Genomic DNA, 16062 nt, shown 5'->3' on the forward strand with positions numbered 1-16062 from the left:
AAACAAATCGTACATTCGATTGTTCACAGTACCATTACATAGTTGTACATTTTAAAACCCTTTAAAAACATTTTAAAGTGGGGTGTTTGTGCCTAAAGACATATAAATGTTGATGATAAGCAACAATTCTGGTGGGAACTGATGGCGATGACTGAAGTGTTTGTGGGGATGAGCAGGAGGAGGAGGAGGAAAGGAGCAGAAGGAGGCTGTTGAAGGTGAAATATCCCAATATCAATATTAGACCCTAAGCTTCCCAAGTTGCAAAACAACTCCCCTAATAAAAGAAAACACACCTTGACAGGAGAAATGTGACTCACAGCAGAGGTGTAAACAAAGACTCCTAATTGCTCCTGCAGTGAGGACCCATCTCTGGTGCAACCACACCCAGAGGAGGTTCTGCTCACACATGTATAAACAGGCCCCAAGGCTGCCAACCTTGGTGACTCATTTTTCATGACTCTGCTGGCCTCTGAGGAAATAATAGGACTAGATACATGTATGGATCTCCTATTTCCTGATATTTATTTCCTGATTGTTGAAACCAAGGCAACCCCGAAAATTACCTGGAGACTGTGCTCCATTTTTTCTCACCACAGATCATTCATTGTAGATTTAAAGAAACTGTAGGAAAAAAATCTCTCTTCCACGAACTTCTATTGAAAATGCAGGCTATTTACAACCATATGATTTCTTTCATCTCTGTGCTTTTTCTCAGTGTACTGTATTCTCAGCAAGTGTAATCCTGACCATCTGATCACCTGGTAAAACCAGAATTAAGAATTTTAGTAACTGATAAAAAATATGTGGATTACTTTAGGAGGTTTTAAGAGTAAAAAATTAGATCAATACTGTATCTGTCAGGGTTCTCCAGAGAAACAAAACCAAAAGGGTGTGTGTGTGTGTATGTGTGTGTGTCTGTACAGAGAGAGATTTATTATAAGGATTGCATCGTGCAATTCTGAGGGCTGGCAAGTCCAAATTCTCTAGGGCAGGCCGGAGGCTAGAAATTCTGGTAAGAGTGATGTTGATGCATGCAGTCTGAATTCCTTAGGCTGGAAAAGCAGGAGGTAGTGGGGGATATAGTCTTGAGGCAGAATTCCTTCTGATCCTCAGATTCCTTCAGTTTTCACATTTAAAATCTCCAACTGACTTGGTGAGGATCACCCACACTATTGGGGGTAATCTCTTTAAGATCAACTGGTTGTAGCTGCAAATGCCACCTATGAAATACCTCCACTCAACAACTAGGCCATGGTTGACCAAAAACTCAACACCATAACCTAGCCAAGTTGACACATAAAATTAACCATCACAAATGCTGTCTAGAATCTTCCTATACAACGACATTCATTTCTGCACTGCACTAAAGGAATGGTGTTCACTCTTTGGCAAACAGGGAAGTTCAGTGGAGACCAAACAGACTCCTGGACAGAAGTCATAGGTTCTAGGCCCAGTTCTGTCTCATAGTAGCTGTATGGCCTTGGATGACATATTTAACTTTTAGAGCTTCAAATTTCCAGAGAGTTAAAGAAATATCATAGGACTCCTATTTTTCATATGCTATGCTCAAATTCAGACATCAGGTATAAAACACATTCAACCAACATTGCCTAAAAGATACAGGTCTGCAAATCATAAGGCTAAAAACTGGAGGCAAGAGAAGAAACTCAGTAACAAGAGAGAGCAGAGTTAACTTTCAGTTCCAAGTTTCCAACACATAATAGTCCTTGGGCAGGTCACTTAATGACCAGCACTTCAGTTTTCTCAATATGAAAGGGGTAATAAAAGTCCTACTCTAAATACTTTTCTCCCCACATACAAGAACTGCAGGAGGAGTTAACAAGACTGACTGTGGATAGAAATAAGTAAAGTAAAAAGCATTACATAAAGGTTAGTAATTACATAAGGAAGAAATCTTTGAACTACTGAGGATTTAATTTTATTAGTTTAAGAAATACATCTCAGAGACAGACATCTCTTTACGTTTCCTATGCCAGCAGTGACAGTCCCTGCTTTCTAGAGAACATGTCAGTAATTTGAGTACTGTGGCACTGGAGATAACAGTGCCAAGGTTTTGATATTTGTTCTGAATATAATATCAATAATAATAATGATGATAATAATAATAATAATAAATAGCTACTGTGCAGTGACTATAGATAATGCTACATGTCAATGCACAGGCTGCACCACAGACAAATTAAATCAGAATTTCTGTGGGTGGAAGCAAGTCATCCATACTTTTTAATGCTCCATGTGATGCTAATAGCCAATGTAGAGAAGCACTGCCTTAAGTCTGCAATTCCAGTGAAAATCTAAAAAAAATCCAGACACCTCACAAACACTCACATTTTTATAGGTGCTGACAATGAAAAATATTTCTAAATATGCAATACCTCATGTTATTCTTACAAACACCTTGGGAATTTTATTAATTTGTTCATCATATAGATAAAGAGATAGACTTGTCACTAAGTAGAACAACCATAACTACCATGTAACCCCGAGATTACATAGATTTGAGAAATGTATTCACAAGTTTATATAGAGTGAATATTTGGGAACTGAGAGTTCACATTTCTAACAAGCTGCACAGCAACCAAATGATGCCAGTCCAGGAACTAAAATTTAAGAACCACTGCTCTAGGATACCTGAAAACATGAGCCTGGGAAAATCTACAAGTCTTGCCTTTTTCCTCTCATTTTCATGATCTTTGAACATTCATGGGCAGGTCTACAACCCAGAAAACAGCAAAAGTGAGGGAGGAGGCATTGGAAACAGTATCCCTCAGCCAGAGCTAAATGCTCAAAAGAAGCTTAACAACAGTCCAAGGGTAGCCTTTCATAGGCTCTTCTCTTCATTCTCACAGGCTCTAACTTCAAGAATGGCTGCAGAAAATCACTCCACAGTGACAGAGTTCATTCTCGGGGGACTAACAAATCGGCCAGAGCTCCAGCTTCCCCTCTTCCTCCTCTTCCTAGGGATCTACATGGTCACCATGGTGGGGAACCTGGGCATGATCACCCTAATCCGTCTCAATTCTCAGCTTCACACCCCCATGTACTTCTTCCTCAGCAATTTGTCCCTAGCGGACATGTGCTACTCCTCTGTCATTACCCCTAAAATGCTGGTGAACTTTGTGTCAGAGAAAAACATCATCTCCTATGTGGGCTGCATGTCACAGCTCTACTTTTTCATTGTTTTTATCATTGCTGAGAGTTACATACTGACAGTGATGGCCTATGACCGCTATGTCGCCATCTGTAACCCTTTGCTTTATAACATCATCATGTCCCAGCAAGTCTGCTCTCTGCTGGTGGCTCTGGCCTACATCATGGGGCTCATTGGCTCAACAATAGAAACTACCCTCATGTTAAACCTGCCCTATTGTGAGGTCCTCATTAGTCATTACTTCTGTGACCTCCTCCCTCTCTTGAAGCTCTCCTGCACTAGCACCTACGATGTCCAGAGGGTAGTTTTCTTTTTGGCTGCATTCAACACTGTAGTCACCGGCATAACAGTCCTTGTTTCCTATGCCTTCATCCTCCCCACCATCTTCTGCATCAGCACCACAGAGGGCAGGTCCAAAGCCTTTGGCACCTGCAGCTCCCACCTGGCAGCTGTGGGAATGTTCTATGGCTCTACTGTGTTCATGTACTTACAGCCCTCCACGGCCAGTTCCCTGGCCCATGAGAATGTGCCTCTGTGTTCTACACGACGGTGATCCCCATGCTGAACCCCCTGATCTACAGTCTGAGGAACAATCAGGTCAAGGCTGCCGTGCAGAAAACACTGCAGAGAAAATGATTTCGATGTAAAAGCTATATTCTTTCCATTTTAAATGTAAGCTGTTGTAAATGCCAGAGCAAAGCTCTTTGATGGTCCATCAAACTCTACAGGGTTCCCCTTCCCTCCCTCCCTCTCTCTTCTCTCTGGCTGACTCTTTGATTTCAGCTAATTTCAACTTCATGCTCTCTTTCTATTGGGGTCTGTTTTCTCTCCTGAGACTATTAGCAAACATTTATTATCTTAATTGTAATTTAACAGAACTTTAAATTTATCATGTTGATTTTAAGAGCCTTTTATTGTTTTATTACTTTCCATAGAGAAAATACTACCATATCCTCTTCTTACTTTTTGTTCTTGGTAATATACAAGACAAAGAGAGGTGAATTTCAAGGTCACCAAAAGTGAAGCACAGTTTCATACAGACCTTCCCCTCTCCTCTATCTCACTTGTGTCTATTTATTTTTGCCTAGGAACTTCTATTGATCACTTTATTCAATTGCCTTAATAAGAATAATAATAATACTAGTAGTTAATGCTTTTTGGCTGCTTACTCTGAGCCAGGCACTCTTCTTAATGCTTCATATGCATTATCAAAATTATACATTACCACTATAGGTACAAATGTTCTTATCCCCATTTCACAGACATTTCACTCAAGGTTATGTGGCTAGAGAACAAACAACTCTGGGATTCAACCCAAAGTCTACATGACTCCAGATCCCACACTCTTGGTTATTATATTCTCCTCTTCAATTTACGCTGTCTCTAGACAACTATTCATGCTGCTGCCCTAATTATAAACTTCCACTTTTAAATGGCTCCTGTAATTTCCTCAAATCACCTCCTTTTATCATTGACTGTTCTTTCTTCCATTATTGGCAACTTCTTCTAGATGACTAAGTAAAGATTACACAACGCTGATCATCAGGCCACAGTTTGCCTGGGACTTTCCAAGTTTTAGCACTGAAAGCTCAGTATCTCGTGAAACCTCTAAGGTCCAGGCAATACAAGATACTCACCCTGGATTACACGTGTTGCAAATGCCCTTGCCAACCTCACTCAGAAAACCCAGTTTTCATAGGACTCAATTTCTTCCCCCTTTGCTTGTAATATCAAGGATACAAGCTATAGAATAAGCAGCCTAAGTCTTACCATTTATAGCTATTTATGGTATAATATTTTATCAGTCAGTGTGTCCTTATAGGAAATAGAAATAACTCTAAATTTCTCAAGCTGAAAGGGATTTAATACAGGGAATTACATGCTTACAATTTTGTGAATGGATGGAGAAGAAGGACTGTGGGAGCCTCCATTAGAATAATGAGTCTGAAGCAACTCCACAATAGATATGACCTAGAAATCAGGAAGCTCCTGCTTTGTTGTCACCATGAAAATTACATCTTCAATCCAATAAACGGGCAAATGAACGACAGTGCAGTAGGATAACATTTGAAATCAGAGATTCTATAAAATGATTATCACTTGGGAACTTGTTAGAAATGAAAAGATTCAGGCACAACCCAGACCTGCTGAATAATTGGGTGGAGCCCAGTAGCTGAGTTTCAAGAACCCTCAGGTGATGCTGATATATACTCATATCTTCCAAATCTCACACTGGTGCATATAGTTATTGGAAATGATTCACATCCAGAACTCTACATGCTTTGGAATCTGAGAATTGTAAATTTTAGCCTTTGAAATTCTGACCAGAAAGAGAATGGAACTGATACTGAAAGAGCCATTCTAAAGTAGATACTCTACCCATTTCCTCCTGCCCTTTCTCCAGCAAGATCCCCTCTATCCAAAAAAAAAAAAAAAATGTAGGAAACCATCTTTTATATAAAGGTGACAAAAGATAACACACAAAAAAATGTGGTGAATTTGATTACATTAAGTATTAGGATTTTTATTCAGGACAGGACACCAGAGATAAAGTTAATAGGACTATAATAGAATTGGAGAAGATACATAAATAGCATATATAATGAACACCTGAAAATCTACAAGAAAATGACACCACCATCAACTGGAGGAAAATGGGCATAATATATAGAACAGAAAATCTGCAGAAAAGAAAACCTGAAGTGACCCCAAGAATATGAAGGGATGCTTACTCATTACTAATCATAGAAGTGCAAATTAAAATAACAATGAGATACCTCTTCATATCTATAAAATGCACAAAAATTTAAAATCTGGGTGGTGCCAAGTATTGACGAGGATGTAGCAACTGGAGAACATTCTAGAGACTAATGAGACAATATTTATGAAAAAGAAGTAAATGCATCTCTAGGACATAGCAATTCTCACCTTGGGTATATATTCCAAAACGATTCTCTCCCAGACCCATACAAGGGCATGCACAAAGACGGTCATTGTACCATTATTAGTGGTAATGGGAAATAAGAGAAAAATGGGTATCTACCTGTTTTGGTTTGCTAAAGCTGCAAAAATGCAATATACCAGAAATGGGTTGGCTTTTACAATGGGGCTTTATTAACTTACAATTTACAGTTCTCAGGCTATGAAAATGTCCAAATTAAGGTATCAACAGGATGATACCTGAACTCTGAAGATGGGCCTCTGGCATTTGGGACTTCTCTGTCAATGGGAAATTACATGGCCGGCATCTGCTGGTCGTTTGCTCCCAGGTTTTGTTGCTTTCAGCTTCTGTTTCTAGTAGCTTTCTCTCTGAGCTTCTGTGGGACCCTTGTCAGCTTCTCCAGGCCTTTTCTCTATATGTCCTCTCCTAATTTCATCTCTCTTACAGAACTCCAGTAAAAGGATTAAGACCCACCTTAAATGGGGTGGGTCACATCTCAATTGAATTAACCTAACCAAAAGGTCCCACCAACCAAAAGTCTGCATCTACAGGAATGGATTAAAAGAACATGGCCCTTTCTGTGGTACATAACCACTCTGAACTACCACACTACTATGGGGAAAATAGATAGCTAAATTGTGGTAGAGACTGCAGCAGTTAGAAGCAAAGGATTAGCTAAAAGCAACACAGATAGGTATTACAGGCATAGTAATGAGTAAAAAAAAAGTTAATGAGATATAAAGCACAACATTATTTAAGTATATTAAAAATGCAAGCAGACAAACTAAAAAAAAGGACATTTAGAAAAAAGTAACATAAAATACACGTTAAGCAGGTTAGAAAGGTTGTCCAGAAAGATAAAATGGATGGAAATGGGGAGTAGGAAAACAAGAATAAGAAATAAAAATTCCTTAAACACCTCCAAGAAGCCCTAGATAAGAGCTAGACACTGGAATGATAAAGAGAGAAATAAGGAGGTCAACCCTTAATATTTATGGAACTTGGGGAAAGGTAAGAAAAGAAATAGCAAATATCTTAATATTTAAAAGTTATAAATCAAGTTCACAACATGTTAAATATTTTCCTTCCTCATACTTTCACAAATAAGCCAACAAAATAATCTAGAAGATCAGGCTCGAATTTAGATATCTCAGAATTCTGAGAGTTCCACGTAAGAATGTGGTTCCTTTTGAAGAAGATGCTCCCTGCCTCCAGGCCCCCTGCTAACAGCCACAGCTTGCCCCCTTCCACTTCCCAACCCCAGCTCTTTCCTAGTGTGCCACCAGCTACAATTAAAGTTGGACTCTCCTCCATAAAAGACCCATAAAGGCCAAGCCTCCCCCCAACTACTATGGGCCTGTACAGTTATTCACGGATTCATCTGCTTCTAGCATAAAAACGTGCTGAGCAGCTGCCCCAAGCTGTCACTGTCACATGCTCACTCTGCCTAGCCTAGATTCCCTCCTGCTGTCTCTCCTCCTCCACGCTCAGTGGCATCTTGTTCTTATGCGAATGCTCTCAGAAGCCCTGTTGCTGGACCAGACTGTCAAGTTCACACCTGTGGGCTTCCGCCTTCCACTAATATCTCTGGACTAAAAGAGCTCCTCTCCTCTAGTGCGTTGCCACCTTTCCAGTGCAGTTGGGGATCTTCCACCACTTTGTTCCACTCTTTACAGGGATTTGGAGAAGGACAGCTTCAAGTGTCATACAATAACCAAGTTGCATTATTTTGGGTTGGGCTAGATTACCCAGCTTTCAGATGAAGCATGTGCTTAGGCCCCAGCAAATCAGGCATCAAAAACACCTCAACAATTTTGCAAACAAAAACATGTAGAAAGAAACCACTTTACTTACAGAATATGTGCAATCTTTGTCTATTTTCAAATTAAAATTTTACTTTGAATTTCATATGGCTGAGAGAGATTGGGTATTATATATTTCTCAGGACCTAGAATGCCAGGGTCCTTGAGATAGGTTGAAGACTAGTGACAGATCAGTGGTTTTCAAACTATAACCTGCATCACATTGACTAAGGAAGCTTGCAGTTTCATTGACTAGGAAGCTTGCAGTTTCTAATTTATGAACCTGGAGTTAGGATTGAAAACTTGCATTTCTAATAAGTCCCCAGGTCATGCGCACGCTGCTAGACTGGAGACCACAATTGAAAACCACTGCTATGGGTGTAGGTGTCCATGTAGGCCACTTTATCAATATCGGCAATATATTTTTAGACTGGCCCTCAAATCTCCTAAGTTAAGGAGGTGTGGTGGGGAAGTAATATGGCCATAAGGAGGGAGACTGGCTTCAACACTATAAGAACCTAGCTGTGGGAAGCAAACAGGGCATCGCATTATTACTGCACAGATTTACACTAAATCCCCATGTCTTAAGAAGAGAACTTCCCCAGATGTACTATGATATGTAATGAAATAAGTTTCAGGGGTTGAGAGATTCGAAAAGGAGCTGAGAGGTGACTCTGGTGGGCACTCTGATGCACAATATACATAATCCTTTTTAGGTTCTAATGAATTGGAATAGCTAGCAGTAAATACCTGAAACTATCAAACTACAACCCAGAACCACTGAATCTTGAAGACAATTGTATAACAATGTAGCTTATGAGGGGTGACAAAGTGATTGGGAAAGCCATATGGACCACACTCCCCTTTGTCCAGTGTATGGATGGATGATTACAAAAATGGGGGCAAAAAAAAAAAAAAAAAAAAAAAAAGCACCCAGTGTTCTTTTCTACTTTAATTGTTCTTTTTCACTTTAATTTTTATTCTTATTATTTTTGTGTGTGTGGTAAAGAAGATGTTCAAAAATTAATTTGGGGGATGAACACACAACTATATAATGGTACTGTGAACAACTGAATGTATGCTTTGTATGACTGCGTGGTATGTGAATATATCTCAATAAAAATGAATGTTAAAAAAAAGAAGGCTGTGGGTCCCTTGGGGAAGGCTGGGAGAAAGGTGACCAGAAAAATTTTGGGGCCTTCCTTAAGGTGATCCAAAATTCCCTTCATTCAGGGGTTCTGGTTCGATAAACTGGCTCAAGTCTGGGAATTGATTAATCAGCCAAACTCAGTCTTTGTGATTCACATTAGATTTCTGTGCACTTGACCTAGAACTCTTCCACTTGTACAGATCAAGAAAACATGTAGTAGACTGTCCAACTATTTCATTTTTAGGGACCATTATCAACATATCGATGCCACAGGTCTCTCCAAGTCAAACTATTCTGATACTGTTTGGACTCTGCTGTCTGCTACAGTAACCATGCCCATCTTATCTTTGGTGAGGAAGGACCACCTCTTGGCCCCTGCCACCCCAGGATCCAATTATCCCCATTGCATTTAAGGATCCCAGTTCAGTAGTAGCAATGCCCACTCTAATGTCTGGCCTCCAAAAAGGAGGGACCACAAAGCTCTTCACAGATTTTGGAGCTCCCCTCACAAATTCCTTTCTCATAGTTGTGTGAAACGTGTGTCCTCTGGACTCTCCTGGGTGGGTGAGCAGGTCTTACATGATAAATCCACTTAAAATTCCAATCTTCCAAGGTTTTTGGATACCTAATTCTACATTATACCAAGGCAGTTCAGACATCCCGACTTCATTTAGTATAGGCCACCTTTCAGTCCATGTTTCAGCCAACCAATAAAAATGATAGAGCCCTTTCTAATTCCTACAGATTCAACATTAAGTCCAGATTCTCTACTTAATAGGCCCATATTAGTAAATGAAGCCTGATCCAACTTTATGTTCCTTCCACAATTATCCCACAGCTTTAATATCCACTCTGACACATATTCCCCTTATTTCTTTGTGTATAAATTAGAAAAATCATGCAGTTCTTCTGAAGTATAATATATCTTTTCGTGGGTCACACGTTGTGCCTCTCCTTTCAGGGCCTGTTAGGACTTCAGTGTAGATAAAGATCTGGAAGCAAAGAGGGGCGGTGCAAATGGGTCCTGAGAGGAATTAATAGTGTCTTTCAAGTCAACTGCTTCAGAGGTTTCCATTATAGTTTCATCTGGCCAAAAGAGCATTATTTTCCTCTGACAGAGGTAGAAGAACTTCTTCCTCTGGGAAGTCAATTGCAGGTTTCCAGCAAAGTAAATTAATCCCCTCAGATGAGGGTAGAAGGACTGCTTCCTCAGGGGAGGAATTACAGGTTAAGATGACAAAGAATTCTCAGAAGAATTTAAGGTTTGGCCAATTCCAACATAAGAAAGTTTTTCACCTCCTAGCCTCTGAAAAAAAAATATTTATTGAAAAAGTGTATTAGTCAGAATTCTCCAGAGAAACAGAACCAACAGGAGATTAGATAGATAGATGATAGATAGATACAGATATATGTAAATATTAAGAGATTTATTATAAGAATTGGCTCACACAACTGTGAGGATTCGAAAGTCCAAATTTCATAGGATAGGCCACAAGTTGGAAACCCAGTGAAGGTGACATCAAATTTCCAAGAAGCTAGCTGTCTTAAGTAGAGATACAACTTCTTCTTTCTGACTGCTGAAGGCCTTCAACTGATTGGAAAAGCAGACTTCTCACATTGCTGAAGACATCTCCCTTGTTGATTATAGCTATAATCAGCCATAGATGCAGTCAACTGGTTAAATCCACAAAATACACTCCCAGTAACAATCAGGCCAGTAACAATCAGTTGCTGGGCCAAGCAACACATGAAATTAACAATCACAAGAAGTCAAATGAAATTACTGTGAATAGAGCCAGATTTAAAATTTGTTATCATACTTTTAAAATGAAATCTGTGAGGGTGGCAATAAAGCAAGAAAATGCAGCACAAAGGAGTAGTTTGCAATTCAAGGTCCTGGACTCCCATCCCAGTTGTGGCAATAGGGAGCTGTGTGCCCTTGGCCAACAAACATAATATTTCTAGGTCTAAACTGTGTGATCTATTAAATGAGGATATTAGATTAAATTATTTGTAAGACCCATTCAATATTAAATGATCTATGACTGTAGAAGTAATTTGCATAAGATAAAGAATACCCAGGTAGGGTGATGGGCAGGGATAATAGTTATGTACTGAACACATTCAAATGTAAAGACTTAAAATTTGCTTTCTATTTAGGAGAAAAAAACAAAATTAGATCCCTTCTTGAAAACACACATACACTAATAAACAAAGTACTGGATCTCCTTCCTCAAATACTGCTCCTTTCTCAAGAAAATGTTTTTCTGCTCAAGGCTTTTCTCAGGGCAACTTTGACATCCTTATTCCTAAAGCTATAGATTAATGGGTTTAACATGGGCACCACAATGGTATAGAACAGGGAGGACACTTTCCCTTGATCAAGGGGCAAAATGGAAGGTGGTTTGAGGTACATGAAAGCCCCAGAACCAAAGAAAAGGGAAACCACAATCATATGGGAGCTGCAGGTACTGAAGGCTTTGGACCTGCCCTCCTTGGAGCGAGTATGGAGAATACTAGAGAGAATTAAAGCATAAGAAATGAAGATAGTGACAATGGGCACTCCAATGTCAATAGCCACAAAAATAAAAACCACCAGCTCATTCACATAAGTGCTATTGCAGGAGATCTCAAGAAGAGGAAGGATGTCACACATGAAATGATTGACAAGGTTGTCAGCACAAAAGGTAAGACTTGCTACACTTCCTGTATGGGCCATAGCCCCTGAAAATCCCATCACATAAACACCTAACAAAAGGAATAGACACACCTGAGGAGACATGGTGAGTGTGTACAATAATGGTTTACAGATGGCGACATAGCGGTCATATGCCATTGCTGACAAGACAAAGGACTCAGAGATGACAAAGAAACAGAAGAAAAAGAGTTGAGCCATGCACCTTGAATGCAATATGATATTCTCCTTTGAGACAAAACTCACAAGCATTTTGGGGATGATGGTAGTGGAGTAACAGAAATCTATTAAGGAGAGGTTGAAAAGGAAAAAGTACATGGGAGTGTGCAGGTGAGAATTCAGTCCAATCAGACTTATCAACCCCAGGTTTCCCACAACAGTGATGAGATAGATGCCCAGAAACAGGAAGAAGAGGGGGATCTGCAGCCCCTGCAAGTCCGTTAAGCCTGCAAGGAGAAACTCTGTCACAGAAGAGTTCATAGCTGCCATTTCTCCTCTAGATGGGTCTGTGAGAGCAACAGAAAAGAACCGGTTAGAGAAAAACACAACACTATCACACTCAAAGTACCTGTCCTCCCCACCCACATTCTAGAAAACAGAATCCACAGAGAGAGATTTAAACTTTGTTGCAATGGTCTTTACAGCCCACAAGTGTGGAGCACAATACGAGGCTAAACTTTGCCTCTAGGATGAGAAATTGGTGCTTCTAGGGAAAGGGGTGCTAAAAATAAGCTGGATGACAAAGAAAGAAAAAAAATAAAAATAAGCTGGATGACTTTTAGATCTGTGAGTCATTCTTTTTTCTGTGTCCTTCCCTCTCCTGTCTCTGCTTCAGTTACTGACACCAGGGCCACTTCTTTGGAGAGAGTAATGACAGTTAGAAGCCATTTTGACTCTCCACGAGGCTTTCTCCAATGGGTCAATGCTGGACAGAGGAAGAATAGGGTTTCTTTTTCCCACACCTCTTAGCTCAAGTGGCTGAGACTTAACAATTTTTTAAGTTATCACTTATTTAGCAATTACCATTAGTGGCTGTGATCTAAATGCTATGTGACAATATCATTGTCCCTATTTTACAGATGAGACAACAGATTAAATAACTAGCCCAGAGTATAAAACTACTGGGTTGCAGCCACAAGGAGAATTTAGGCAGTGTGGCTCCATAGTTTGTACTTTTAAACATCATGTTACATGGCAGACCACAATCAAACAGGCACTCACCTCTTGATTTTAGAGCTGCATGCCCTGCCTCGTATCTACAATTGCCCTGGAGACGGAAATGGCCCCAATGAATTGAGGATGCTAGCTTTGAGCTCAGAACACTCTTCTCCCAGTCCTTAGCAAAAGATCCTCTACTTTATATTGTAACCATGTCTGCAATGAAGAACATGATTTCTAATTGTTGGGTTACCCAAGGACTCCTCTCCACAAAAGAGACAGCATCTTTTCCTGACCAGTGAAAAACAGGAGACTAAAGAATTCTATTGTGGATTAGAGAGCTCAGTGACCTGATCATTTAGGCAGAAACTCCCCCAGGATCATTACCTCAGAGATTACCTTACCTAAGGAAGAAAGAATGTTTGTTTATACCCTGATGTTGTTTGACTGGGCTTTCAAACACTTATTATTTAATTCAACTAACATGTCTTTAGCACTATAAAGAAATCACTGTGACAAAAATAATTATCGTTACCACTTTTTGAGTATCCAATACTGTACTTGACAAAGCTCTAATCAGATGTAATCTTGTTTATTCCTCACAATAATGAAAACCATTTTAAAATTAAGGAGCTCACAGAGTCAATATGCTTCAGAGCCCAAAGTCATGGCTAGGTCTGTCTGATTCCAGGTCCTTTACTCTTAACAACTAGGCTAAAGTACTTCATGATGAGAACTGTGCCAGTTTCAATGTATTATGTCCCCCCAAACGCCATTATGTTTGATGTAATCTTGTGTGGGCAGACCTATCAGTGTAATTAGATTGTAATTCTTTGAGTGGTTCTGTGGAGATGCGCCCTACCCAACTGTGGGTGATGACTCTGATTGGATAGTTTCCATGGAGATGTGACCCCACCCATTCAGGGTGGGTCTGAATTAGCTTACTGGAGCACTATGTAAACTCAAACAGAAGAAGTGAGCTTGCTACAGCCAAGAGAGACACTTTGAAGAAAGCACAGGGGCTGCGGATGAGAGACAGTTTGAAGATGGCCATTGAAAGCAGACTCTTGCTCCGGAAAAGCTGAGAGAGGACAAACATCCCAAGTGCAACTAAGAGTGACATTTTTGAGGAACTGCAGCCTAGAGAGGAACGTCCTGGGAGAAAGCCATTTTGAAACCAGAACTTTGGAGCAGACATCAGCCATGTGCCTTCCCAGCTAACAGAGGATTTCTAGACACCATTGGCCATCCTTCAGTGAAGGAACCTGATTGCTGATGTGTTACTTTGGACGCTTTATGGCCTTAACACTGTAACTGTGTAACCAAATAAACCCCCTTTTGTAAAAGCGAATCCATCTCTGGTGTTTTGCATTCCGGCTGTATTAGCAAACTAGAACAAGAACTATCACTAAAATTCATAAAGCAAGTTCCTTGCCTACTTTCATTTGACAGTCTCTTGGAAAATAAAAGAATTAATGTGAAAAAAAAAAGAGGAAGGTGATTAGAGCCAGGAAAGGTAAACACTGAGAGCTACCATTTAGAAGAGGATGTTCAATAATTTATTCATGCTCCAATTCATTCCAGGAATTGATTGTACGACTCCTAGATCAGATTTGAAAGATTGATCTGATTCCCTTCCCTATCTTCTCATGGAGTGTAAGTCTGATGGTTAAAAAAAGGGATCACTATGAAGAACTGCTCTCACTCTTGTCCTAGATCAGCCTTTCTCTAAATTAATAACTAGTCACAGAATATGGCACTATTTTCCCAGCTGTTCACTCTCCATCATCAATAATCAAATCATGTTTGTTCTACCTTTTAAACAATTCATTTCAGTTGCTTCAAAAGCAATTTTCTGAATGTTAATTTACCACCAGGCCAATTTATTGAAAGATAATTCACTGAATACCTAATTTGTAAAATGGTCATGTTGTTCAATTTAGCTTTACTTCAAGCTCTTTTTTCTGAACTATGTTTATTTCAGAAAATAAGAAATTACAGGTAAATATAAATCAGAAAAATTATAATTATTCATATTTCTATCTCAGGGAATAGGGCCATATCAGGGCCTCGGTGTTATCTCTGCTGCTGGCTGATAGGGCACTCAGCAGTGTCTGTAGCCAGGTCAGCCCTGGTAAGTGGAATTTCAAGTTGCTGAGCCCATGCATGACCTCCACCCTTACAACCGTGGCCACTCTGCTCAGAAGCCCACTGTGCAACGACAAATGCCTGGGGAAAGTGGCTGAATGGCATCCACAGAACAGATCATATTATCCAATTGATTATTAAAGTCCTCTGTAGTCATCCTGTGGCAAGCATTCACAGAGAATACAAATACCTTCATGATTTTTTTCCCATTCAGAAAGATCTATGTACATACCTCTCCCCCACAACACCTTGGCACCAACTTTCCAACAATGTTCATTCCCACCTCCTGACCAGCCAAGCCACTGGCCACAGACCATGAATCAGACATGAACAGCCATGTGCACTGCTCAAAGTTCTGCCCACTGAGAGGATTTCCCTTCACCACTCCTCCTCAGAGGTATCCCAGAAAGAGACTGTGGTGTTACAACTGTCTACTTTCAGGTGGTGCCTACGTATTTGTGATGGTTGGGTTCATGTGTCAACTTGGCTAGGTGGCCTAGCTGTCTGGTCAAGCGGGCACTGGCCTGACGATTGCTGTGAGGCTATTTGAGGCTGGTTAATAAACCAACGGGCTGGTTTGTCAGATCATCAGTCAGTTGACTGCAGCTGACTGATGACTCATCAAGGGGCGTGCTTCCACAGTGAGAGAATGCAATTGGCTGGATTTGGTCCGGGTGATCAGTTGGAGGCTTATAAGCCGGACGGTTAGAGAAACCTTCACTTCTTCTTCAGCTGCTCAGTGAAGCTTTTCCTGGGGAGCTCGTCGAAGTTGCCAGTTCGTTTCCTGAGGAGTTTGTCAAAGTCGCCGGTTCATTTCCTGAGGAGTTCGTCAAAGTTGTCGGTTCGTTTCCCCAGGAGTTCGTCGGACGTCTTCCTTGGAGTTGACAGCTTGTTGACGGCTCTGCAGAATTTGGACTCGTGCACTCCTGCAGTTGCGTGAGTCACTTTTACAATTTGATAATAAGAGACATCTCTCATTGATTCTGTTTCCAAGGA

The 16062-nt window shown here is 40.3% G+C and overlaps 1 protein-coding gene, 1 long non-coding RNA gene and 1 pseudogene across 2 annotated transcripts in view; 1 reads left to right on the forward strand and 2 right to left on the reverse strand.

The window, feature by feature from the left end:
• Positions 1-510: 510 nt before the first annotated feature.
• LOC119538724 overlaps positions 511-16062 on the reverse strand; it is a 33220-nt gene continuing 17668 nt past the window's right edge. The window contains exon 3 of the long non-coding RNA XR_005217638.1: positions 511-758. This is a non-coding gene — a long non-coding RNA (uncharacterized LOC119538724). The remainder of the gene's footprint in view (positions 759-16062) is intronic.
• On the forward strand, positions 2886-3808 carry LOC119538722 (annotated as a pseudogene).
• LOC119538717 (olfactory receptor 8B12-like) lies at positions 11317-12249 on the reverse strand. The gene has a single exon (XM_037841838.1). The coding sequence runs from the start codon at positions 12247-12249 to the stop codon at positions 11317-11319; it is 933 nt and encodes a 310-aa protein (XP_037697766.1).

The sequence above is a fragment of the Choloepus didactylus genome, chromosome 6 (genome assembly GCF_015220235.1).
Source record: "Choloepus didactylus isolate mChoDid1 chromosome 6, mChoDid1.pri, whole genome shotgun sequence".
NCBI classification, from domain to species: domain Eukaryota; kingdom Metazoa; phylum Chordata; class Mammalia; order Pilosa; family Megalonychidae; genus Choloepus; species Choloepus didactylus.

Bases quoted from the DNA above. Each gene is read 5' to 3' on its own strand.
- LOC119538717 (XM_037841838.1), bottom strand. From the start codon at position 12,249: ATGGCAGCTATGAACTCTTCTGTGACAGAGTTTCTCCTTGCAGGCTTA.